The sequence below is a fragment of the Tauraco erythrolophus genome, chromosome 3 (assembly GCF_009769465.1).
Source record: "Tauraco erythrolophus isolate bTauEry1 chromosome 3, bTauEry1.pri, whole genome shotgun sequence".
In the NCBI taxonomy this organism is placed as follows: Eukaryota; Metazoa; Chordata; class Aves; order Musophagiformes; family Musophagidae; genus Tauraco; species Tauraco erythrolophus.
Genome location: NC_141467.1, coordinates 5,791,228 through 5,818,811, shown reverse-complemented (window position 1 = coordinate 5,818,811; position 27,584 = coordinate 5,791,228). Strand labels below are relative to the sequence as shown.

At 42.7% G+C, this 27,584-nt stretch overlaps 1 protein-coding gene across 1 annotated transcript; it reads right to left on the bottom strand.

The window, feature by feature from the left end:
• Nucleotides 1-390: 390 nt before the first annotated feature.
• LY86 (lymphocyte antigen 86) lies at nt 391-26,782 on the bottom strand. The gene is made up of 5 exons (XM_009984726.2): nt 26,563-26,782; nt 12,670-12,756; nt 11,037-11,165; nt 3,929-3,981; nt 391-1,083 (listed from the first exon to the last, which is right to left on the bottom strand). The coding sequence occupies exons 1-5, from the start codon at nt 26,681-26,683 to the stop codon at nt 988-990; spliced, it is 486 nt and encodes a 161-aa protein (XP_009983028.2). The 5' UTR covers nt 26,684-26,782; the 3' UTR covers nt 391-987.
• Nucleotides 26,783-27,584: the final 802 nt, after the last annotated feature.

Here is a 27,584-nt window from a genome sequence, read left to right as displayed (position 1 = left end):
TCCAGTCCCCCAAACAGGACTCCACACTCCCAACCCAAGATCCTAATCCTATGTGCTGCGCTGTGCTTGATTATCTACCTACCCATCAGCTATGCCAGCTGCAAAGGCTACTGGAATGAGAGAGTTTGGGGATGTGATGCACCTGGGAGTGTAATTTGTGCTCACTTCTGAGGTTTCATGCTGAAAGCAAGGAACAGTTTGTCCTCTGCTAACATAAAATGTATGTCAACATGACTGATAATTCATATTTTTTTAAAAAAAGTGCTCATTTAACTTGTTTCCCTCAATCTTTTTCCCCTTTCCTTTTTTCCTCTCTTTAAGCTTTGGAAATATCCTAGAATCATGAGGAAAGATGAGAAAAAAATATTATTTCATTATGAATTTATTGAGAAGCAAGAAGAGCACATAGCTTAGAGAATGATTCACATATCACTTAAAAGACATTAAAGGAAAAAAAACCTCCAGGTAGACTCCAGAAGACTTGGGTGATATGAATCCAGTGACAGGGCATGGATCACTGGAAAATAGGCATGTTCATCCAATTTGGTCTTTGTTCTGTGGTTATAACAAAATCTATACTAGTGGAGGCTTCAGATAGGCCCCAGGGAAGACTGAAAATGTTGAATACTGTAACTGCATAATATATGATACATATGAAATCCTTCTTTAGCCTGTGTTAATGATTGATACCTCCATAACTTACTGCAAAAAAAAGTTAAGGCTCTCACCTGTTCTTCATCATGCTAATTTCATCTTAAGATGAGAATGTTGGTATCAGATACTTTCTACTTGCAGCTGTATATGTTAGAAGCAAGAAGTGGGCTATGGTGGGCATTTAGAGATAAAATTACCACTAGAGGGTCTAGTGACTTCTTGAAAATAGTGAATTATAAAGAGGAACAGCATCAGAATCGTTGTAGCATGCAAGCAGCTAGCTTAGCTTGAATAGCTTTGGTAGTCTGTAGCTTTCATGAAATTGGTTTGTTGCTAATAATACTCTAGATAATTTTTCACGGTGAAATCGGCACAAGCGACAATGACGTGGTCTTCGTTAGTCAGCTTTGCTGAAATGGTGTAATCTCCCTGTACGAGACAAATAAAGCAAGAGATTAGCCCATCAGTGATATATGGCTGCTTCTGTTTCTATGAGGGAGTCCTCTTTCTAGAAACAGTATAACACATTTCCCATCAAGTTCCTCCAAACCCTTTCCTGTCCCAATGCGATTCCGAACTGGTAAAGGACTTGCCTATATTTTCTGCCAAAATAATCTCATCAGGGATATCAGTGCTGACAGCACAAGTTCAAAATTAAAACAGTGCAAGGAGAACAAAATGTTTTGATGCATAAAAATTCCTTTCAAACCTGTGTAACTTCTCATAAGCAAGCACAGTATGGCCTGAGCTGTTTAGTAACTGGAAAGGGAAGAGGTGCTCAGTTGTCTGGCACTTCTCTTCCTTGGATCTCATTGTTCAGTGTGAATACTGCTATGGATATGACTTTTTATAAAAAGAGAGCACCTTGGGGGATGTTTGTGTATAGATGACTCAATATGTGATGAATTCCTATATAATAAAACAAGAGGCAGTTTAATTTCAAATTGTGTAGTTAAACCTACTAATAATTCAGGCTTTGGAGAGAACTTTTATCATTACAGTGTGAAAAATCTCAACCTTAAAGAAGCCACGGCTTTTTTTTGTATCGGTCAAAACTGTTCTCTCAAGACACTTGGAGAAGGAGAAGCACTGGGCAAGGGAGGTAAAAAGGCTCATTTAAAAATTTGGAGAAATAGGTGAACTAGATTTAATTCAATCTAGATTGCTAGCCTGGCAGTATTTATTTCTGTCTTTGGAGTGCGGAGGGGGAGCAAAACCTGGGATAGCAGAACTTGGCAGCAGTGGCCTCCTGGCCTTGAACTGTAGAATGCTCTTGGCCTGCTCGGAACTCTTCTGATTGTGGAGTAGAAGGAAGCACAGACAGAATGAGTCAGGCTTCTTGGTGTTTGTCTTTTACCATAGGATTTCTAAAGCAATAACTGGCCTGTGTCCTCACAGAGAGGTTCAAGCTGAGTGTAACTTCCAGATTTAGAGACCCACCGGCAACGTGCTCCTGAGAATACAGCCTTGCTGTAACTGCTGTGCAGACTGCACAGATGTCCTTTGGGCTGCTCAGATGAGACTATTCTTTGTGATGGGAAGATGCCGATTGCTGCGTGGAATAACTCCTTGTTGCCAGCATGGAAGGATGGTGTTATTTGATTAATTAACAGAAAAGGCTTCTTACTGCCTTTCTCATAAGCATTTTATTCTTCAAAAGCTTATTGCTTCATTCATGGAAAGCAGTTTATAACTCATTTACATTGCTTGCTGGTGATTAGATTTATTCTTCCTCTAGAATAACTTTTGCTCATGGGTAAAAACTCTTATTAAAAGAGGTTTGTGAACAGTCTTAGAACTTCTGGCTCTAATTCCAAGCAAATTAGCTGAATTTGGAGTTTAACTGGTCTGTGTGGATGTTTCTAGGGTTTCCTCTTGGTCTAAAGACCTATTATTCAGTTTGTCTAGAGCCTGTGCTACAGAAGTGTCTTCAGTATGTTGGTAAAGCTGCTCCTGGAGGAGGATGCTGACTAATATGAGCTTGGGCACTCCAGTGTGAGGGATTGAGGCACTGCTCAACACAGCATCTGTAGGCGTATCCTTTAGGGAAGCAGGCTGGTAAGGGTGGGATAACAGCCTGCATAAGGGGGCCCAGCTCCCTGTGTGAAAGCCTTGGAAAATGAAGGTTGTAGTTTCTGCTATCACCAAGGGGAGACTGAGACATATGAGATGGTAGCTGTTGTAGAGGCTCGATCCTCCCCAAACCCAGCTGTTCTTGTTACCACCTTTGCAGGTCTTGGGAAGCCCAGCTCTCTGGGACTCACATTCTTGTTCTGTATCCCTGTTCTGATCTTGTTTTCTCCTTTTCCTGCACCTGGACCAATCCAATGCTGAGCAGGCCCCAGACTTCATCTTTGAGGCTGTGACTTAAATTCTATCTGCTGCTGAAGAACTGAGAGCTCATGCTGTGCTTACTTGATGATCCGGATCTTGCCTTTTCACCCTTCAATTAATCTCTTTGTGTATGTGACTAAAATTCCTTTGTTATTTACTGGTAAACTGTAGATTCATATTGTGCCTGGTTAAGAGACACTATGGTACATTCAGCATTTGAGACCTGTCTTGCTTTGCAATGTGATTTTTGTGGACCTTTAAGAAGGACACTTAGCTGAATGTGGAGAAAGCTTGCTTGTAAAAAGCATCTGTAACGGATGAACAGGAAATTTGGAACAGTGTCTGGAGTACTGCCTGTTTTCTCACCTAAGAAATTATTTTCTTGTTTTAAGACTCCATAAGTCCAGAGAAAGTGTTCCTAGCCCAATAACTTGCACTTTCAGTTGCAGCCTAGAAGACCTCTGTCTTTATATCTAACACTGTATATGTACACTGGAACACATAATTTAGATAACAATTGCAATTTTGCCTTGATAGTCAGAGAGGATGAATATGCTTCTCCAAATTGCTCAGCCCACGAAAGAGTTGAGTTGCAGCCTTGGTCTCTTAGGAGTCCCTTGGAGATGCTTCTTTTGTTGCCGTTTTAAGAGTAATAGATGGGGAGCCTTCTAAAGAACTGTATGGCTGCATGACTTAGTGCTGGTGGAGGAGATCTGCTATCCTAAGAAAACCTGTCTGTCTCTGGATACTGGTGGTTCTTTAATGCCTTAAGCAAAGCCACTTAATTTCACATCAAAAAGGATTAGTCATGTAAACATGATCAGATCCAGTGTGCCAGCTAGGAGAGCTTGGAATATGCTGACATGACTGCTGGTAGTGCTCTGACCATACCTCATTCAGAAAACCCTTCTGCTTGGGAGCACAGCTGTGACCATCTTACCTGTGGGATTTCTTTTATTCCCAGTGTGACTGGTCCCTCATAGTAGAGGTGTTCTGAAAAGCAAAAATGGTGGTGTGTGGTTAGACATGCAGCACATGAAGGAAACAAGCAACTGATTGTAGGTGGTTTTTTTTTCTAATAGCACTTCAAAGTGCTCCAGTGACAAGTGTTGTGGAACTGCAAAGAGCTCTATACAGTCTTGCAACAGGTGCCTGAGAAGTGCCAGGAAGTGTACTGCTATATGGGGAAGGCAGGGCAGAGCCTGGGCTCAAGCAGGACCTGCAGTCCCTGCCTGAGTGGAGGAGGGAGGTATGGCTTTGCACAGCTAGGTGGGTGTTTCTGTGTCAGTGTTGTCCTGCAATGGGGAAATGAAAGGAGAGAGGAATTGCTAAACACAAGTCCTTTAGCATGATATGTTAAACATCTGCAGCTACAGTAGTTGAACTATACTGTTTTGGTAACTCTGGAAAAAAAACCCAAAACAATCTGAGCTGAGTGTTTCTGTAGGTGTGGACTTCTGACTGCTTGCTGAACATGACCTTAAAGGAATAAGAATATTTATCTCACTGCTGAGGGGAGCATCACCAAGAAGTTACATGATGTGCTAAAGCCATCACAAGTTGTGTTGGTGACTGGAATCGAGCCCAGGAGTTCCACCTTCCAATCCTCATCTCCCTAATGGTGAGGCACACTTGCTCTTTGCTGTGGAAGAAAGGGCAACTTTGGCACTAATGGACAGAATTAGCAAGCTGTTCTGCAGTTCCTCCTACTTTTTTCATAGCTTACTGGGGCAAACCGTGCAGACTTGACTGAAAATAAAATTTGTAGATGTTTTGATATTTCAGAATTTCTTGCACAACTTGCCCTCTACAAGTCATGGAAAAGTCTAAGAACTGTTTAAGGATTCTCTTTTGTAGGTGTCATGAAATATTCTTTACTTTGACAGTGACAGAGGAGTAAGTGTTTCATCATATTTATGAGTATGTGCTGGCATCTTGATGCTTGTCACTTCTAGAGAGTTTTTAGTCCAGTCTCACTGTGCTGGTTTAAACTGTTTCTTGTGAAATGTTGGACAAAAGGTTTGTGACATGTTTATGCAGTATGGTCCATCTCACTATGCAGTAGGTATCTGACTTAGAAAGAGTCCACAGAAGGTCTTCTCCATGCATGCTACAAAATGTTAGTCAATCCCTTGTAACAAACTTACATGAAAGAATCGTGACTATAAGATTAACTAGGAAAAGAGTAGGAGAAACCTGAGACATCATCAATGTTCTACACCTTTGCATTAATGAGGAATTTGTTAAATGTAATCCCCTAATGATCCTGGGAGGTGGAGAAGATGCAGAACTTCTCATTGTTGCCCTGAAAAACCTGATACCAAACCAGAGAATAGAATAAGTATGTTTTGGCTTGTCACTCAAACTGATCAACTGTGCTGCAGCACTCTGCTGTACTCATTCACCTCTGCATCCCTAGCTACCTCACCTGCACACAAAGAAGTCTTCTCCTTTTCACAGAGCAGTCACCATTGCTGCTTGCTTCTGTGCATGAAGCAAGAGCCCTGGAGTCTGACACATCTCTGCCGCAGAGAGCGGTGACTCAAGAAGTTTAAAAATACGGTACAGCCCACTTCTCAGCTCACAACTTTGAGAGTCTAAATGGAAGTTAAAGGCACTGCAGAATGCATGACTTGAGTGATGAGTGACTCCCTTGAGACTTGAGCTGTATGTGTGCTAAGCCATGTTGTGAGCTGCCCCCTCAGAGTGGTGTGGATCATGCAATGGTGTGGCTCGTGGTTTGTGTGTCCTTTTGTTTGGTAGAAAGCCTTCAGTCAACCTTGAGCCTAGCAAATTCGTGGATGGCAGCAGGGGAGAGTGGACAGGAAACTGGACTGTGAACAATCACCCTTCCCCAAAGTCTGTCTCCACAGGGACATGGAAACTCCTCTTGGATCACGTGGCTCATTAGGGTCTCACCTAGACTGTCAAAGCCGTCCAGAGTCTAAACATATAGATGGAGCATTCAAGCTCTGCAAAGCCTGTAATTTAGAATGAAGTAAGAGTCATCAGGTCATAAATTTGCCTCTGAAATGATGATGCTGCTTCTCTCTCCTTCGGTGTAGGTAGAAGTTATTCCCTTCCACCTTTTGCTGTGACAAAGTAATGATTACATCAGAGCTAGAGGAATGCAGTCTTAGGGCTCTGCATTAGCTCTTTCTGAGAAGTTTTCCGTGATTGCTCTCATTTGTGGTAGCTATGCCTTTGCTCAGTAATCAATGGAGTCACTCTCATGGGCTGTCCTGTCTTTTAAGGAGCCTCAAACTGTTGAGCTAGGTGCTGCGTGTCCAGTTTGAGGTCCATGTTTACTGCTTTGTGCTTCAGCATTGCCCTTATTTAGCCCTTTCTAACCAGGGGTCGTGTGGTGGTCCACAGCTGTTAGCCATACGGAGCTACTGGAGAGGGTCCAGTGAAGGGCCACTGAGAGCATCAAGGACTGGAATATCTCTCCAGTAAGGAGAGGCTAAGGTAGCTGGAACTGTTCAGCCTAGAGAATAGAAAGATTATGGGAGAACACATAAGTATCTACAAGTACCTGAAGGGAAGGTGTAAAGAGGGCAGAGCCAGCCTTTTTCCAGTGGTGCCCAATGACAGGACAAGAGGCAGTGGGCACAAACTGAAACATTAGATGTTTCTCCTTTAACATCAGGAAAGACTTTTTTTTTTACTGTGAGGTTGACAGCTCTGGCAGAGGTTGCTCAGAGAGGTTGTAGAGTCTCCATCCTTGGATATATTAAAAAATCCCAACTGAACATGGTCGTGGGCAACCTGCTCTAGGTGGTCTTGCTTGAGTGTGTGGGAATTGGACTAAGTGATCTTCAGAGGTCTCTTCAACCTCAACCATTCTGTGGTTCTCTAACCAGGCCTCTAGAAAACTCTTGTGACCTTTGTTGCTTATACATTGCAGGGGTAAAAAGGACTATACTGTTTTGAAAGTACAATCTGATAGGAAAGCACGGGCGGTTTTAATTTTCAGCTAAGAAAGACCGGCCAGGATATAATATGGACTCATAGATCTGCTGGGTTTTGTCACTCATGCTCACTTTGGACTGTGACAACCTCCTCAGTGCCTATGCTGGCTGGATGAGGCTTTTCAAAGCCCATTCAATGTTCCTCTCACATGAGGATTTCTGCTATAATTTCAGAAGTGTAAACATCCTCCAAGGCTTTAAGGACTGTAGTTTATCACAGCATCCTTCATATACATTTTTCTCCATATATTCATACATTTTTGCATTCCTCCATTGAAAGAGGATGAACACATCTGCTGCAGGAAGTCTAACTGTCACAAACGCTGAGCCTAGCTCACTGAAAGAATTGTGTGGTCTTTTTGGAGCAAGCCCAGATGTAGTTGCAAAATTGTACGAACATTTGGAACAGCAGAAATTGGAGTGCACCCTTTCCATTAAAAATTCCCCAGTGTCTTTATTGGTTGTCTGGTAAGCTATGGTGTCTGTCAAGCATGCTGCCATCAGTGATGTGCTTTCAGTCTACCTTCCATGTTCAGCCTGTTTTTCTTAAAGACTTAACTGGAAGGTGACTTCTGCAAAGCATCCTGGAAAACGTTTCTAATGTACCACTGATTCAAGGTGATACCATTGCATTTGTTGTCACAGTTTTTCACTCTTTTTTTCTGCCAAAAGTAACTTAATCATTTTCCCTGCCAGTGAGCAGGCCCCTAGCAGCTTTCGGTCTGAAGCACAGCTTTCAAATATGTAAGTAAGAACTTTGAGGATTACTTGGAGTTACTAGTTCTCGTTTATCATGAAGATGCCTCTCATCCCTGATGGAACACCTATAATGAAATTCTCACTCCTCTTTCTCAAATCTTGCTTGCACTGAAAATCTTTAAACATTCTCACACTCTTGTGCTATATAAAGGCCCTGTACATCTGCACCCACCTCTTCCTTTTTCTGTTTTAAATCTTTTTAGAACTTAAATGCTCCATGTTGGAGCTCTTCTAGGACACGATCTTGCACCCATGCAACTGACACACAACTTCTGTGAGTTTTAGGGATGCAGGAATGATCTGAATAACTGCCAGCTAGAGATGTATAGTTGAGTGAGAAAAACGTATATAAATACATAGCTGGGTGAGAACCATCCACTTTCTTTACTGAGGAGGAAAAAGTGAGATGAAGGGGCTAAGCAAGACAGCATTGTATATCAGCCCAATGACTGAACCTTGTGGTGTGGCTGCTTTCTCAGAAATGTGTATGTAAACTCTCAATGTGATACTCAGGTCTGTAACTCATGCCATGCTCTCTATTTTTATTCACAAATGCTGTTTTAGAAACTTGCTCACTGTAACCTACCAAAAGAGGCAATAATGTAAAGAATGGAGGTCTGAAGCAGGGGGTGGATTTTCTCTATGGTTTAGGAGTATGCCCAAGGGAATTGTGCAGGTTCTCTGATGGTGCCTTTATCAGTTGGGATTGAAAGAAAACTTGCAGAGGATGCGACTGTCTTTTGCCAGGAAGTTTTGTTTAAGCCTGCAAATTGCGGTTGGCACATCGCTAAATATTACCCTGGTAGATCTCTTTCTCTGATTTTTAGTTACTGCATTGGGAAATCTGTTAGATCTTATGTAACTATTTTCTTTGGAGAAAATGGGGAATAACCAGCACTTCCTACTAAAAAAAGAGGAAGAGCTAAGTTCATGTTATGCCACAAAGAATTTAGCAGTTTTTGTTGTTATTGTTGCAAGGAAATGGGCCACTGTCCGTTTAAGAACAACCTTAGAGCTAGCAACTTCACAACAGTCGTATACCTCAAAGAAAAATATCTTGGAATCCTATTTAGGAGTCCCAGTGAGTAGCACCAGATGTGACCTTCTCAACATAAATAGTAAATACTATATGATTATGATGAACATGAAACCTCCAGCTATATTAAGTCTCCTTAAGTATTTCCAGTCATGGCAAAACTGTAGCATTATAGGAGAGCAAAGGGGGGAAAAAAAAAATACACCACCAAATACCCAAGACTTTGCCACATCTGACTCTTAAGTCTCTCTTCCTTGTAATTTCTGCTCCACTCATCCACAGGAGTGAGTGGACCAGCAAAACCTGTAGCAGAACTACATTCTGTCTCCTTTTAGGAAAGGGAAGAACAGGCAATTTTTGGCTGCCTTGTGGAAGGCAAACAAATTTTGTGTGGAACTGTGTTTAAACTCAGGTCAGGTCTGGCCAGATGTTGGAAATATTGCCTGTGCAACAGGAAAAAAGGAGCTCTGCAGGAAACACTTCAGTTGAAAGGGCTGTGTGCTCCTCTGTACTTTCGCTAGGCTGCATGCTTGGCCATTCATGATGTTGTCCCTTCTGCATAGGTAATAGGTCAGACTTACAGCTGTGCTAATATGGTAAATTAGGGCTGTGCTGAGTCACTTCAAACTGGTCTTCAGCTCACTTCTGTGTCCTAAAACATGGGTTAGAATCAAATGTCAACTAATTAAGGAATACCACGTTTTCAGTTTGAACCTTAGTCTGAGAAAGTTCACTTCTTTCCCACTGTGATGTTAATTACTAAATAAAACCAGCTACTGAATAAGAGTGTGTGTATTAAAAAGTGTGTGGCAGAAGTCCTAACTTAGGGATGTTTCTAAATGAAGATATATATATGTATCTCTAGAGTGTTATTTAAACTATGGTTTCATATCATAATATACTTCAATTAGTAGAAGCAATCACCTGTGTAAGGGACTTGGAAACCCCAGGAGGTTTTGTCTTTGTGGCTTAATGTATGAATAGAATTTTTTGCTCAGCTCAGGACTGACTCCACTTCTCCTTAATGTATTCTCTAAAGGATGTTATTTAGTACTTCAGCAGAATAAGATAGTTTTTTGGTAGGTCTGTGGGTGGTTTTTCCCCCCCTTATAATTCAATACAGAATTGAAGAAACCTCTGAATTTAATTTTTTTATCTATCTAGCTTACAGGATTTACATAATTGGTTGTTCATGCAGCATTTCTGTATTATTCTTTGATATTTCTATGCTGTGTGAAATGTCTTAGTAATTTTTCAGGGGCTGTCTTAGCTGTAGTGCTGTGTATGGTCTTTAAACTCATAGCCCTTGCACATGAATTATTGCAGCATTATCGAGATGGAGATGCAAGTGAATAGAAGGAATGCAGAGCTTCTGAAACTAACTGGTGCCCTCACAACTCTGAAACTTCCTGCAGCTCTACCTGTTTATTTTAAAATCAGCCTAAAGACATGATCATGGTGTAAGAGGGATTTCAAGATAACCGTTTAAGATGTGAGGATATGACAGTCCAGAGGCATCACCATAGTTCTTCTGGACGCACCATGGCTAACTTTGCGCTACCTGGCCTGCGTAATGGCAGAAGGGACCTTGAGGTGCCCAGGCTCACCTGGGACTAAAGATACCTGCTTTCTAGGAGCAGCTGATGCCACTGTAAACCAACTAGTGCAAGTCTGCACCGATTGACAGTTTGGCACGAACTGAAATCTTCTGACTGCCATATAGGCACATGTTGAGCAGAAACAAGATGCAAAGCATAGATGATATTCAATAGTATCTTGGTCCTAATATCCTTATTCAAACATAATTCCTCTTAAAGTGACTTAAGAACTGCCTTTAAGGACAGGAAGTGTTACTTGCTTAATAGTGAAGAACATGTTCAGAATGGTTGGTTTGTTTGCTCAGCTATTTCTTTGACAAAAATAAAGGCCAGTTCTGCAATACTTCTTGTTCACACGACAACCATGTGGCTATAAATAGGGCTTATGAGCCTCTCTGCTGTTGAATGGGTCACATTACCACAGTTATTTTTTTATGGACTTGAAATCCCATGTGTGTGCAATGTTATGTGATTCAAAGAAAAGCAAGCAAACAGGTTAGGGGGAAAAGCAGCCTTTTGAAATTAAAACATCTCTGCCCTACTGTGTTTCTGTCATCCATTAACATGCTGTCGAAGTAAACAGAACACTACGATGTATTGGTGCGTTCAACAGCACAGCAGGTGCATCCTGCTTGGAGTATTCATTCAGTAGCTGACAAACGTTTAGTGTGCTACCTAAATTACCTCCTTTCTTCTTTCCGCAGAAAATCAGCTTAGAGTGACCTGGCTCACAAAGCGTCTCCGAGTAGGTTAAGATGGTCTTCCCATTTATGATCAGGTCTAACTTGACGTACAGTTCCTTGATGCTGTGTCCTACATGCAAAGCAGAAGGATAGCTCAGAGAAAGTGCAAGGGTGAACAAGTTTATTACTTTATTTTTAAAAAGATGCTGTTTTTTTCCTCTGGTATTTAAGCCATTGAATATTTTTTTCTTCACTGAGAACTCCTGATACACAGAAATCTGTGCTGCAGGAACTGGTCTCTGGACCTTATATACCCTTCCAGTATATAACAGGGGAAATAATAGTGGATATCTTTATTGTTAAGTAAACGATGCCCATGACCACTCTCTGACCCTGAGGCCAACTGGCATAGTAAAGCTTGTGTCTAAGCACCTAAACTTTCTTCCCTACTGTCCCTAGTAGAGGGACCATATCCAATGGGCCCCTGGGAGCAGCCTAGTACCTGTACTTGCTGTCTAGGAAAACAGTAGCTAGCCTGGGCCAAACCTGTGCCAGGGATGAGCATGGCAGCTTGGCAGTGCTGGGAGGTTGCCTGCTTGTGCCTGGCTTGCTGATGTAGATATGGCTAGTGTGAGGCTATTGGATTTAGAGGGAGGTCCTGTACTCTGAGTTGTTGGAAAAGTATTTGCTATAGCCTGTAATGTGAGTTTGCAGTAACTTTGCAGCCACCTGGAAACTGGTGGTCCGTGGGCAAAAGGACAGCATATCTCACAGGAGGGAGACCTTTTGCATGCAAGGAAGCATTCCCAAATGCTAAAAGACACTTGGCACACGTTTTCAGCACTAGGACCATACAGCAGTGCTCTCATATTTATGCTCTAGTAGTAGAGGTTCTAGGTGAGCTTGGGGCCAACAGGGTTGCAAGAGAGTGACTTTCCTGTGCAAAGATCACAAGTGAAACTGTGGCTAATATTAACTTGTGCGCCCAGCCCATTAGCTCAAATGCAGTTCTGCTTTTGACCTTTTATTGCTGATCAGTCAAGTGCTGGAGGGTATAATTTCAGCTAGCACAGATGGTGAGCTGGTGATGTGACTATTGCCCCAGGGTAGCACTCCTGCAGTGCTCTGGATCCCCAGCACTCCCTGACATGCTTCTTTGCATGCCCAAGAGGGGCAGGGATGTGCCCCCACCCTACTCTGAGGGCATTCCTTAGTTCAGTTTCCCACCTGCAAGGGTCAGCCTTGGTGATCTGGTAAGCACTGCTGGTGCTGGCAGAAGAGTGGAGCTGCTGTAGTGGTTTCATTCAACAAGACTCTCTCCAGAAGACTTAGCTATGAAAACAAGCTCTAGAGTGACCCCCACCTTGGCTATCCATACGTACAAATGAAGGGTAGGAGAGGAACAGAGGCTGATGGCTGATATGACCTGCTTAGGGTGACATATGTAGTCTAAGGCAGAGCTGATAACAGAACTGATGTTTCTGGAGCCCACACAGGTTTTAAAATATGAATGGGCTTAATTTCTGAGAAACTTCATAGGAGGCTATCGCCCTTGCTTACTACTTAATACTCACACATGAGCACTTGCACATGAATTACCTGTTTGTGGTGTAAGAAGTTAGCAATTCACTTACTTAGGACAATTGCAGCTCTGATGTTAAAGGTGTGGGTTGTGATATCAGAACAACGGTCAATGCTGAGAGCAAAATCTTGCTGGGGATCTGTTTGGAGACAGAAAGCAGCAATGGGTAGAAAACTTTATTTTTAATGAGATGCTGTATAGAAGAAAACAATAAAATATATGAATGTTATAAATACCATTACATGTTCCTTAGAATTTCTCCAAGATGTGCTCAAAGTTCCCGTACCCTGTGTTTAATAGCTACTTCAATCTGGAGCATGTTTAGGTCATAGCCTATATGTGGCTAAAACCTACTGTGGGGGAAAACAAGTCAAGTTCAGGGAAAGCAAGTTCCCCACAGTGGTGGGTAGTCAATACTTGTTCAACAGTGAAGTCTTAGCACAGCTGCTGCTCTTCCCAGTGCATTGCCATTCCTTCCTCAGCACTGGCAAGCAACTGGTTATGATGATGTTTTTTAATTAATTTGTATCACAAGACGGCTTGGTGAGGCTGATTGGGAGCCTGAATCCTGAAGAGTGACGAAACGTCCAAAAATGAAAGTAAAATAGTGTAACTGAGATCCTGCAGTGTTTCATGCTGGGTCCACCATCATGTGCTATTTCTAACCCAGGGGAATATTCTGCATTTCCTTCTCTCTGGGAGTTTTTAGCAGAGCTGGGTTTAAAGGGAGTCTTACAGCTGATGATGGACATGAACGTGGCTCCTGCAGTGTCTGTTTCTCAGCATGAAGTTCCAAAACTCTTGTAGAAACGCAACTGTTTTCCCCCTACTTTCACATTCTTTCTTTATAGCCTCCTTGAGACTCTGTGCTACTCCTGAAGGCTTGCCAACGTGTCACTCCCTGGTGACAGCCGGCAGTAACAACTGACAGCTCAGCTGCCACAACCAACAGCATATGCAAGTATTTTCCAGAGCTGTGGCTGGAGGTGAAAGATTTGGCCAGTTTGGCAGCATATCATCTTGAGCCTCAAGCCTTGCTTTAGGCATAGGTCTGTCCCTCATGGTGGCTTTCCAGCCAGCCTGTGCACCCAACTTCCTTCTCTGTGGAAACCAGAGAAGTGACTGCGATACGTGCAGAAGCAGCTGTAGGCTCCTCTGTTTACATGGAGCTGATGGTGACAAAATATAGATTTGGGAATTGAATTCTGTTTCTAAGTTATTGTTGCTTTCAACTTTCACTGAATTGAAAATAACAGGTTGGCAGAATTTTCCTTTGATGCTGTGGTGGAACATGAGTCACAAGTGTCCTCTGTGAGGCTGAGCTAGCATCTCCATAGTCTGACCCTATTTTTGCAGCGGTGCCCTACAGCTGTAGCAGCTGGCAGGGAGCAAGCCTGGGTGACCAAAGCCTGATTGCCTAGAGAGGAGCCTGAAAAGAATGAAAGGGCTAGGAGGAGTTGGGGGCTCTGACGAAGCCAGGCTCTGCAGCACATGGTTTCTCAGTGTGGTCCAAAAGGAGCTCCTAAGTTCTGGTAAACTAAAATAACCCCTTAAAGGAGGGAGATAAGTCACTGGTATTTCCTGGAACTCTGCATCCCTGTGCTGGATTTTGTCCTCCACACCACTAAAGCAGTCTCTGCAATTGCATGATCTGCTTGGGACAAAATTTGGTGCCTGTAGTTGTTTATAGCCTACTCAAGTGTGACAAGAGTCAGAGGGTTTTCTTTCCTCTTTCATTTTTCCTGCCAGTTCTGGCTTTGTTATTGCAGCTTCAGAAGCTGTTGCGATTGGGTGGGAGAGCAGTTTCCTGCTCCAGCTGGAAAGCATGTCAAACTTCTCTTTTCTCCAGGACCGTTACGCCTGCTTCCCCTCTGGTCTCTGCCACCTCTCAAGGGCTTGGTTTCCGCTTTCCTCTGGGCTTTTGCAAGATCCTCTCTTGTTCCTGTTTTGCGTGTGGTGTGATGATAAGGTTCAGGAAGCAGCTGCTCAGATTCAGAGCAACGTGGGCATTGATGCCGGCAAGCAGTGCTGGTTGTCAAATGACTGAAACTGTCAGCTCTGTAATTTCCAGAGGGATCTATGGTCAAAAATGGCATTGCAATGTACATGTTGCTCTTCTCTTTTCAAAGAGACTAGGCTGTGCTTTAGTCAACAAATTAAATCATGGTATTGGGACTAGAAGTTGAAACTTTAGTTTAAAATTTCTCATCGATAACTGTTTGGATGGAAACAGGATGTTCATGAAACAAGCTTCTCTGGAAAGCATGGGCTTCTTAAGATGAACCTGACCTCAGGGTTGTTTTAATTTGGATGTCTCACACCTATTTGTGTGGGGTGGTTTGGGTTTTTTTTGTTTGTTTGTTTTTCCCCTATGGGTTGAGCTCTTCTGATAGATGACACATTTCATGGTGCATCAGAGCCATGGGTGTCATCTACTGCACTGCTACTGACACAGCACAGAACTCCTGTATCCAGAGAAATGTTGTCTGGTCCCCAGAGAGGAAGAGAGTGTGGAAGCACTTACATGAGAAATTCCAGCAAAATTTGTGAATTAGAGCACTTGGATTTTTGTGTTGTTGCTCTGTTGCTGAGAAATGTAAACTTTTTCACTGGCAAAATAAACCCAATCAATTTTCTGACCATCTCCCTGTGGAAATTCAGGCTAGGACTTTGCAATCCAACATCTTAGATATCGTAGTGGGCATGAGGGTCTCCTGCTGAAATCAACTGAAGGGATAGCTGTGGTGGCCAAGGAAGTCTGTATTCCAAAACACGTAGGCAGAAAGGTTGCTGCTAAAAGGAAATTAAAGAAAATAGTGGGTTTTAACCCTTTAAGTGAAGATGTCTGTAAACTCAACTATGTGCTATGAACTAAGGTATTGTGCCATACCCCTCTTTAAATCTTGAGGAGTCCCTCGTGTGGCAAAGGCAACTTGAAACACAAAAATGGCAATTGCCTCATCTCAGATGCACAACTATGAGTCACTGTGTGTCTGTTATGGAGGCTTAATACTTATTCTTCCTTGTTTGCCTCAATATGAAGTGAGCTGGTTAGACTGGAAAAAAAGAAAACATGTTATGTCTTTCACATGTTCAGAGCAATAACATTTACCATTAAATCTCTAAAATACGTGGGGCTGCCCTCCAGCCTTCCACTTCCCTGCAACATTTCATAGTGCACAGTACGGTATGTTCCCAGACTTCCCTCCACCCACTCCCTTCAATCTGCTCCCTCTTCCATAATTAAAGCTAGAAACTCTTCGACGGATTGCAGAGTTTTGCTTTTCTAGTTCAGCTGTGATATATTACCAACACTTAAATCGTGGCTGGAAATTTTGCAAACATGTCGAGGTTTATCAGTGAAAAACTGCTTGTTGGGGGGGGGAAAAGGGCGGGTTTTGTGTCTCTGTGTATCTATGTGAGAAGGGCTTGGGCTGCAACAGCTTTGCAACTAGCATGAAGGTGCCTGGGAGCAGGATTTTGACTGAAGTTTCTCTCTAGACAGTTCTAAATCTTTCAGGCAACGGCTGTGAGAAAGAGGCAAGTCTTTGGCTTTTGTAAACAATCAATGAGCTGTAAGATCTCTTAGATCTGTTGTTTGAACTTGATGCTGTGGCTGATGCTGAGCTCTCAACTGTGTCTAGCACTAACTGTACAGCTCTCGCTGAAGATGGGCTTCTGTAGTACAATCCTGCTTTGAGAGGTAAATTTGGGATGTACCTGGCATCTTGCTACTGATCACATCTTACGTGGCATAGTGCCAGCTGACCCCATGCATCCCACCTCCTGTTTCACCCTCACCCAAGTACCCTGGTGTGGAGATATATCACTATATCACCTTGGTATGTGGTTTTTCTTCTGTAGCAGCATCATAGTGCAAGATTGCAGCCTGGCTTACTATTGTGAGGTGCTCACAGTGATGAATTTGGCTGGGTTTTTCCAGAAGACTGAACAGACGTGTGTAGTACAGCCTTCTTCCTAGTTTTCCTGCACTTGTTCTTGGCAGAAGGTTCGTAGGTAAATGAGATCAGACATCTTTACAGTGGTGTATCTGTGTGACTCTCCTGGCTGCAAGCCTTGTACCTTTGATGGAGATTATTACCCCAGTGACAGCAGATGGGAACACACTTTTGTGCCTCACTTATTGAAATTGTAGGGCCACCAGCTCACGCTCCTACTGATCACAAGTGTGCTGTGAGCTGGGGCTTCCCCCACACCCCATGTGTCCATTCAGCCTCCTGTGCTCTGGGAGCTGATCTCCAGCAGGAAGATGAAGCAGACAGCTGGGAATGATAATGTGCTAACCTGCTATGGCTATATCCCTTGGAGCCTGAGCTGCTAGATGACTAACTGGGCATTACAGAAAATGCATGGCCAGATGGGAAGCACCTGTCATAGGAGTTTTGCTGGGCTGGTACAACAGCCTCCGTCTTTTATTCTTCTCTCTTCCTCCCCCCATCTTGATAACTATCCTCTACTGGCTTTACTCTCATCTGAATCTGCTCTAAAAATCACATTGTTTCCATATGAGCATGAAAATCAGTGGTACAAGTGAATAGGAGCAGCAAGCAGGCAAGTTTTGCTTATGAGAGTCCACATCTCTAAGTTTTGCAGTGGTGAGAAGACTCTCCAAGTTGGTAAGCTTTGGGTGTTTCAAAATAACACTTTTTAGGAGCAGATATGCCACATAATTGAATAGAATGACATAGCTGCACGTGGGTAGGGTCATACAAGGACATACTGGTGCTAGAGGAGCTGGAAATTAGCACAAGGAAGAAACATATCTAGTAATTACCCAACACTCCTCACCTTCAAAGCTCTTAATAAAATTAAATCATTAGTCCTTATAACACTCAAGGTGATGAAAGGAGAGGGAAAGAATGAGGAACTGTTTGGGACCTCAGACTTTATGTATTCACTCAACATTTTCCCTTTAATGTCTATTTAAATGAATTAACCTGAATGCTCAAGGTTATATTTGACACTGGAATCTACTTATAAAGTACTGAGGAAGAAGCATCAGCTGAATTAGCAGCTCTCCAGTTGTGCATCTAGATTTCCCTGAGCGCCTTCAGTTTAATGAGCTTCCCTTTTTGGCCTGCCTTTCCTGCATGCTGCTGCCATGTCCAGACATGGCTGGGAGAAGCAGAGAGACCCTCTGATCAGAGGGGAGCTGAACAAATTGCAGGACTCATGTTGACTGTGGCCAGTTTATCATAAGTGTGCTTCATCCTAAGATGCTGACCTCAGACATGACCAGCTCTGGGCTTTTGCCTAGTTTGGACAGGCACTCTGGCCTCCTTTGCAGAAGTCGTGGTAAGTTTTATCTCCTGTATCTTTCTGGCTTGCTTAGGCAACACGGAGGTGAAGGAATAGGGAAGATTATAGTTCATGTATCCTTAACATCCTGGGGGTACAGAGTGGGGGAATTTCCCTTTGCAAATAGAACTATCAACTTGTGGTCTCTGAGGTTTGCTTAAACCTGAAGCTCTTAGAGATGGGTGCTGGAGTGAGTAACTGTCTCTTTTATGATAAAACTTACATGGCCGTAGAGGGAAGCCTGAAGATTTGGTGTCAGTATAATCTACAAACTAAAAAACCCCGGAACAGTAGCAAGACAAACATAAAATAGGGTTTAAAAAAAAAAAGTGTTCATGCAAAACTTAAAGCATTTCCACTCCTCTCTCAAGAACACTGAACACTGGTAGTGCAAAGAGCAATGATATACAGTTTGACTAGATTAAGGCACAGGCATTACTGGCCTGTGTTTATGGCCCTAGTTTTGGAGCAAAGCAATTCCAGCGTCTCACAAAATTAGTTTAAATAAAGGACGACAACTCTGTCTCTTACTATTTCAAATAAAACTCATTGCTGAGTATAACTGCTGTCCAAATTTGCAAACATTCAGAAACAGTGACTCAGAAGGCCGGTAGCTTCTCCAGACATGCTGGGGCACTGACCGCAATAGTAGCAGCATTTGGGGTGTGAGGAACAGATGCAGGATGGAGGGCTCATCCCATGAGCAAAGAGCTCAAAGTGTGGCAGATGGAGAAGAGAGGAAGAGATTTGCCCAGTACCAAGCTGGGGTCACCCAGCTGCCACCTGTGGCCATGGAGCTGCTGGTGGCTTGGATGAGGAGTTGTGAGATGGGCTGGAGGGAAGCCCCTGTAAAGACAGCAGGTGCCAGGGGCTCTCTGCAGCTGGAGGGCTGTGTTTGAGGATGGAGGTGTCACCACCATGCATAAAGCAGCCTTGCCAAAGACTTGACCTGAGTCTCCATGCCTTTTCCTGCCCAAACCAGCTTTCTTGACAGCAGGCTTGTTAGAGCTGTTTGCCAGGGCTTGAAGGGAGGCCTGATGTCTGAAGGTTCATGGAGACTTTCCTTCCTTTTGCCAGCGGTGGTATTTGGAAAGGGGGGTTTCTGTACTTTGTGGTACGACAAAGTCTTGTCTAAACCTGTTTGAGAAGACAAAGCTGAAAGATGCCACCTCTGAGAGACGGCACGTACAGATCTGTATTTGTAGTTGATAATCCTGATTCGTCCTAGTTAGCTTAGGAGAGAAAAGGAGGCAGGGCAGGCTTCAGCTACAGCAGTGTAACAAGAAAATGCTGCATTAATTTGGGCTCAGCAGGGGATGTATTGGAGTGAGAAAGTCTTTGTTCTTCTTTTCTGTGGGTAAGAAAACACCATGCACTGCATGAGTAAGATGCATACAGTAACTGCCTGTATTCCTAATCAGATCTGTCTCGTCTCTCCATGTGTTTTTTTATCTACTTGAGACAGATCTCTGGGCATCAGTGCTTGCCAGTATGATGGGGGATTCACAAGAGACTTAGAGACTTCTATCAGAAATAGAACTAAACTTTGCTAGAAACTGCCCTGCTGTTAGACACATGCCATGCTCTGGGATAGCAGGCTTTGCCACTGATTGTACAGAACAGTAATCAGCAGCATATAAATGGGCTAAATGTTCCCATTTTCCCAGGATGGGTTCAAATCCACAGCAGGAGCGTGGCAATAAGCTGTAATTGGAATGGCATGCTTCCTCTTCTGAGGAAGCTACCTGGGTTCCTACCCGCCCGAGCACAATCACGACTGGATCATTTGACAGAAGCCATCCATCTTCAGGTGAAGAGGAAACTGGTGCATTGAATTAATTTGTGGTAGTTTTCAAGATCCTAGCTTTTGGCAACTGGAAGCTCTCCTGAGCCTAAAAGCAGCATCTGGTACAGATCAAAGGTTTTGGGTTTGGTACGTGGTGGTTCTGTACAGGGTATTTGGACATCTTTTCCCTGGTGGCCACTGTTCCTCTCTAGTTTTAGGTTGCCTTAAGCCTCCTTGAAGCTGGTGCAGTGACACCAACACACAATAACGCTGAAGTCCTTTTTGCATTTTTCTGAGGTGTTTTAAATTTTCTTAGTTTATTCTGGATATTTTTGCTGATGGATGTTAAAATGCTGCAAACCTGGTCTCCTGCCTCTCTTTTCTTTCGTGAAGTGTAAGCGTTGTAGGGTCCAGAGCTATTCTGAGGCCTTGATGACAGCTCTAGATGAGATGATGTGGCAATCTCAAGAAAGCCTAGCAATGCTTCATATGCTTACACGGAAATTTTTACACTGGAGCACTTATGAGCAACTGTGGTTTGTTCTTGCTCCTGATTTCATGGAGTGAATGTGCCTTTTGATAACTTCTATTTTATGTAATACAGGAGCTAATCTGAAACTTTTATCAAACTGTTAATATAGCTGTGACTCACCTGTTTAGTATATTAGACTGCTCCCTCTGTAAAGACTCAAATTCAGTATGCAGCAGCAAATTACAGTTCTGCCTTGCCCACAGTACTTCTGGACTGTGATGCAATACACAGTTTTCTAGGTATGGCTTTCCTATTTGTTTCTAAAGGGGAGAATGCATTTTGCTATGGCTTGCCTTGCAGGCTGTTACCCCTCCTGCTTGCGATACCTTAGTGAGTCAGTGACTTTACAACAACCAAAGACATGGCAAAAGTCAATAGGCGGAAAACATGTCTACTAGTTTAAATTTAGCAGCTGGAGATAAGCAGGAGGGTCTGTCACACATAAACAACCCTCTTTTGCAGTCTGTGATGCAGGACATTCATTGATTTGGTGAAGAAGGGGGCACTGGGAGGAAACTTCTGAGAGCTAAATTAGATGGGAAAATTTAAAATGTGGTGGGAAAAGTTCATCTGAGGTTAATTCTCTCCACTACAAGTCTCAGTGAAAGCATTAATATTGATTTTTCTAAATGGTTCAAAGTCTAGATGCTGAACATAATGTTTTTGCCAGAGTACCTTGGAGGTGTGAAATTGTCTCCTGCGCCTCCTTACCATTTACTGTTTAAAACTTACTAAATACACTCCCCTCTCTGAAAGAAGAGGTAGAATGAAATCAGAACCACCTTAAGAGGTCACATAGGAAAAGAAAGTTTTAATCCTCTCTAATGAAGCGGAGGATGAAATAGATGAAGTAGTCTTAATTCATGGAGGGAGCAAAATTTTACAAGATGATTTGCATGTGCGCTCATATCTATGCTACCTTGATTCTGGTGATAGCTTCACTTTGTTAACATCTGCTGCCAGAAATGTGCGTGTCAACATCTGGCCTTTCCACTGGAATAAGTAAGCGATACCAGATGAGTATAGCAGCAAGGCTGCGACACTAAGATGGCTTGGACAGAGCAAACAAACAAAATGTTTTCAAGTGAAATTCTGAAGTTCTTTGATTGTTTGCCCATTAGCTATCTATGCAACAAAAGATCAGAGGGGAGTTGGTGTCATGTGGCTTTAAATAATTTACAAGCAGAAGCAATTGCTGGAGACTACTTGAGGGAAATAAATAAGTCCAAGAGAAGCATCTGGCTCAATCCGTCTGCCAAAGAATAATGGAAAAAGAACCTTATTTTACCAAGTGTCTAGAAGAACATTTGCCCTGAAGATGCATGAGGGGAGAATTTTTTTGCTGAGTTTTCTTTGCCAGCTGAAGCTACTGACTTGCTTATATCCTTTAACTAAAGGAAATAAGGGAGGAAAAGGCACTGGTAACATTGGTTGACATAGAAAACAGTGATGTGCTGTGAAATTAGTGCTGCAATGATAACAATTTAGCAGGATTGTTTACAAGTTGGTATTGCTGTTTGAGCAGGTCTGTTTTTAAATAGGAAGAAGAGGATTTTAACAGAAGTAGTACATTCAATTTCTTAGTATGTAGGATAATGAGTATGATGGGCTGAGTGTGTGAGGGGGACCCTAGTAAGACTGAAACTATTCAGCATGGGGAGACAAATCATCAGAAAATTGTAATCCAACCAGTCTGTCTACCCTTTTTTCTTTTTTTTATAAGCACTGAAAAGTTCCCTAAAAGCAGAGTTTAACAGGAGGATGTCTATACTGCACTGTCTGACCAGAGCAGGATCTACACCAGAATAACCCTGTTGACTTCAAGGGGCTGTGTTAACAGAGATCCAAATTGGAGCTCACAAGTTTAAAGAAAAGCCATACAAATGAGTTTTTCCTGTCTGTATATGCAGTCTAGTGCAAGCTTGTACTGAAGTGGGCAGTGCTGCGCTCTCCTGGTGTACCAGTTCAGGACAGGAAAAAGCTTTATAGAAATGACCCTGCTTGAAGTGTGTCAGAGCTATGTAGGCAGTCACAGGGCTCAGGGGACGTAAGTTCAGTCTGACTTTGCTCTGTTTAGGAAGAGGCATTGACGTGTAAAAATAATTCTCTAGATGACCAGAGGGTGCTGTTTCTTTGTCTAGCAGAAGACATTAATTAAAGCAAATGGTTATCCATATCCCTAAATATGTCTTATTTTTACATCTGTGGATATGAAACTTGTAAAGGGCACAACTAGTTTCATACTTACGTTTTGGAGGTTGAAATGAATACTGATTGATTGCTTCTTCTCCTGAAACTTCAGTGAATGGCTATTAACTTTGCTTCAGATGGAAAAAGAAGAAAAAGCAAACAAAGTCGGACCTGAATTGGGAAATGTGTTTTGACAGTAAAAAAAAATCCCATGTGGTCTGAACAGTGTTTTATAAAGCCTAGGGAATATTTCTCAAAATGTCATCTTCAGATTCTAATACTTTGACTCTCCTGAAGATCTCCCTGAAATTCCTTCTTATTTCCTCCTGTGCACAGGAAAAAAAAAAAGTCCTTAATGATTGATTTTCTCCAGACCCCTTTAAGAACCTTCTGCTTTGTCAGTAACCTCTTCTGCACTGTCAAGAAATCTACAGTCTCAGGCAGCTCTGAAATCTCCTAGGTCCTAATCTAAATGTAGAACTTTATTAACCACTGAGCATACTGGTCTGGGTTTGCTGGTCAAAACAAACCAGGCATTCTGAGACACTGACTTGTCGACTCAGGCCCAACTAACATTTCAAGAGAGCGCTGGAAAAATAGTTGAGAAATGTGTGGGTTTTTTTGTCTGCAGCAGCAGCACCTGCTTTACCTTATGAAGAGGGCCCCCATTTGAACATTACATTGTAAGAGTATTTTCATGGTTAATTAAAAAACAATTAGGCTTACATGAATGGTCTAGAAGCAGGTGCTGGTAGACATATTGAGGAGCTATATTTTGTAGTCTCCGACTACTTTACACTTTCAGGTGGATGCTTGACACTTAAATAGCACTGGAATCTGCTTGGGGCATTTTGCTACCGTTGCCTTCCCACCTTTTCCTTCCCAGACAATTGCCTTTTAAAATGTAGCTGGAAAGATCAAAGAGTAGTTATTGTAAAAAATCACTGTGAAATTAAAAGGGATAGGAATCAGCCATTTGTGTAGCAGGTTCTTTTCATGTCTCTGCATAGACTTGCCAATTACAGTTCTCTTTTCTCAGTTGGAGATGTTAACCTGTGCTGCTTTTATCTTGGGATTCCTGCCCAGGTTTCTAAAGCGATTTGTGGTCATTTGAGATCTTCCTTTGTTTTTGTCACTTCTTCCTGGGAGGAAGAGTGGCACTGATGAGAAATGTCTTCCCATTTATAGACTGTCTCGGTGTTGTCTCCTGTGGTTATACAGAGGAGGCAGCATACTCTCTATTTACTTTACTTTTAGACCACCTGTCTCTCAGGCTGAGAGATTCTCACCATGGACCTGCTGCTGAGAATACTTGTTTGATTTCTTTTAGATTACTTTTTTTTTTACAAGTGTGTTGTATTGATCACTAGGGTCTCGTTTAGCCCTTTCTTTTGATGCATGCCTTGAGGTCCTGGTTACTGAACATTTAGTCTGATACATGGCTGGATGGGAATGGAGATCTGTTCTGTTGGATTCACATCAAGCCCCCAGCCTCACTCTGTGTTTTATCTTACCCATTATAGATGTAGGATGAAGCTAGGGCAAGTGCCTATTGCAGGGAATTGGGACTTGCTCCTGGGTACAGAAGATTGCTATACCTTCTCTCTGTTTTCAGTTATCCACCTAAGTTTCTCTGCTACGTTTTTCACAGTTATATTAGCTCATATTTTTGGCTTCAGTAAAATTTTTACAGCGTTATAGGAGAGGATCTGATAAACTGCAATGTAAAAATGAACACTTAGCTCCTTCTTAAATGCTCAGACTCAACTCTATTAATCTGTTGACAGAGGGCATTCAGCTCCAGAAATAAAGTTGTGAAGTACTTGGCTAAAATTCTCTCGACTTCCTTAGATTTTTACTTGATTCAACTCTGATTCATTGATAACATCCTAGAGTTTATTGTAACAACAACAGAGGTGAAATGCTGACCCTCTTGAAGCCAACAGGGAATCTTTTATCCAAGATTTCATACTAGACACCTCACTGTGGCCACTGTATCCCAAAAATGTGTCATCTTCTGGCATGTTCAGTGGAGCAGGAAATACCATGGGGATTTCTCAGACTGGAGGGACATGTGGGGCAGTCTTTCCCTGAAATAGCTACAGAGTATGGGCAGTTGCCTAGCATTGACTCTGTGCTTGCTGACATTACAAAGTTGTCCTGAGAAGGTTTGTTGGGAAAGGGGCCTGTCAAACTGATGCACCAGCATGTCTATTCTCTTCTGGGTGAGAACAACTGGCAAGACACAACTAAAGAATGAAGTTATGTTCTATCCACCTAGCTGAGGTTTACAGTGTGGTGACAAAGCTTCCCCTCTCCTGAAAGTGTGAATGGCACCTTTGGCACCGTTGTGAGCTTGCCCGTGAACACAGTAAGAGCAGTGCCTTCTCTGCAGGGAATGTAGAGTAGTGTATTTGGATTAATCCTCCCCACCTGTAGAATTCTGGGCTTAGCCCAATGTTTTTCTGCTTTGTGCAAACTACTAGACAATGAACTGGGTCAGCAGAGATGCAGATGATGCATGCAGCCTGGTCTGATGCTACAGGTGTGGTAGCCTCTGGAAAAAGGCAGGGCAGAACACTGTGACAGCAGCTGTGAGTGTTGCCACAACTGAACCTGCCAGAGCTCTAAGGGAGCAAGGATTTGGGCTTCAAACTAGGAATCTGATTTAATTTTGGGGTTGCTTCCACATCTGTGTAATCTTATCTCCCATAGCTGTGCCTGGGAGAAGGGAAAACCACTCTGTGTTGGGACCTGACCTGTATGATCTCTGGCTTGTGCTTCTGAAGCTGTGAATACCTCCTGAATGAATGTACCTCTTACCTTTCTGTGTGTGGCAGACCAAAACAAGAGGCACATAAGCTCTAAACAAATGCATTTTGTTAGCTAGATCAGTGGTGTGCACAGTAAGAAGCAATGCCTGACACATGCCCAGCAGACACATTTCATCATTGTCTGAATGGACTCAAACTGTAGCCTGTGCCTCTGTGTTATGGCATCTCATGCTAACTGTGCCCTGTTGTGGGAGCAGAATTAACTTGTACAACAAATTCTTACTAAAATAAAAACAATGCCAAAGTTTTTATTCAATATCTAATTAAATGTTTTCCTAATACACTGTATCCATTTATAATATGTGAAGCCTGACTTTAGTCTCCTGGGAGCAGGCCAGTAAAGAATAGCATTACAAATATTTATTTACTTCTCTTGTCCCTCACTGGCTTTATTTTAATGGGTGTGCAAAACAGCATGAAAGCTACAGGGGAGAAAAAGCCCCCTGGGAAATCCTTTGTATCAGGATGAATTGGAAAAACAAACTCTAGGGTGCTCGTTTGCCATGAATCGCTTTCCACATCACGTGCGGAAAATGAATGAGGCGTCTGTGAATCTAATTCCCTTTGTCCCAGTTGTAAAGCAGATCAGCACAATAGGAGAGGCACAAGGCCAGCAAAGCAAGAGGTGGAAAGCAGGCACCATTCAGTGAATTCATTTTCAGTCATTCCAGTGCCACTTGCTCCTTTTCTTCACGATGGATTTAAAGAACAAACCAACCCCTATGGTCCCTGGAAAATGCCTCTGTTAGGGAGAGTTTAGCAGCAGCCCTTAAGTGCAGTGGCAGTGAACAGGAATCCTTCCTGCTGTCACGCTGGGTCCCTTGTCACTCCAAGTGGGAGGACAGAAAGCACATCACCACAACCTTGCTGCACATTAGGAAAAGAGCAGATCAGTGCATTGAAGAGTCTGTCGTCCCAGGGGTAAAAGAGATAAATATCTAGGGCCTTCCTCTTTTTTTTTTTTAATTAACCTAACTTCAAGATAAAAATCCGAAGTCATCTCTTTAATGCTGAACTGGATTTTTGAGAACAGTTTATTATTCTGAATTAGGTTACATTATTTCCTCTTTATCTTCTATCTAAATAGTTAGATTTATGTGTGTGTGTCAACCAAACCAGCTATATTTGAAAGACTAAAAATATTCTAGCTGTGAAACCCAGTGCTGGTTGGGAATGTTACCCTTCCATTCACTGCCTGGCTTATAAGCCTCTCTCACTGCATAAGAACAACTTTGTTGCCTGGCTAAAAGGAAAATGGAAATTAAAAAAAAAATAAAATCTCACCACAGCTTTTGTAATATATTTCCAAGTTGTCCTCTTTGCAGACCGTGTGCGTAGGCCATTCTGTGCTGGCATTGATGTAAAGCAGGACTAAGATGAGAACAGGAACAGCTGATGTCTTCATGGCGGTGGTGGTAGTTTGCAGGATTACTTCTCTCTGTTGCTAACCCTCTGGGGAGGGAGGTGTTCCTTCCCTTCTCCAAGGGAGATGGGAGTTACTACATTCATGCCTGCAGAAGGGTTAAGTGAGCCAATGCAGCCTGAGCTTACCACAATGTGGTATAAACAAGAGGCTAATCAGAATTAGAGGGTGCAGTTTCCGTGTGCTTTAGACTTCTGCTTCGTGCTGGTTTAAACTAATGACAGATGAGCTAATGGCACCTACTCGCTGCATGGCATAGCACTGCCTCGGTGCCTGCCCAAACAGTGCAGCAAACTGTTTAGTTTTTGCTCTCGCTGCCAGTTTCTTCTCTTGAAGTCAAAGCTTTTAGGTCAAGGCTTCAGACGGGTTTATTCAGCCCTTCTGGTCACAAAACGTGGTGATCTGAATCGCTCCGTCTTAATCACGCGAAGTCAGACCAAATTTTGCAAGGCAGGCAGTTTGGTTTCGGTGTTCTTCTTAATAACAAATCTGTCTGCTAGAGGGAAGGGAGGTGTGTCTGAAGCTGACACCAAATAAGCCTTGAAACTTTTAGGAATGAATCTTATCTGCTTGACTATGCTAAATACTGTGTTTATGTTCATCTTATTTAATGGTTCTTAGGAACGTACTATTTCACAGTATTCCCAATCAGGTAAACCTAGACTTAATTTTTTTCCTTCTGACATCCCAGTTAGTTAACTTCCCACTAGTGACACTGTGCAGTGGTTGTCTGCACTAGGTTTTTTAAAGCTGTGCTTTATGCAAAAATTAGTGGCTGCTGCAGATAGCAGGGAATGATCAGTAAGGAAAGGAGGGAGAGTTGCTGCATCTCTAGTAAACTTCTCCAATGCAGTTTAAGATCCAGGATTGAAACAGAATTTCA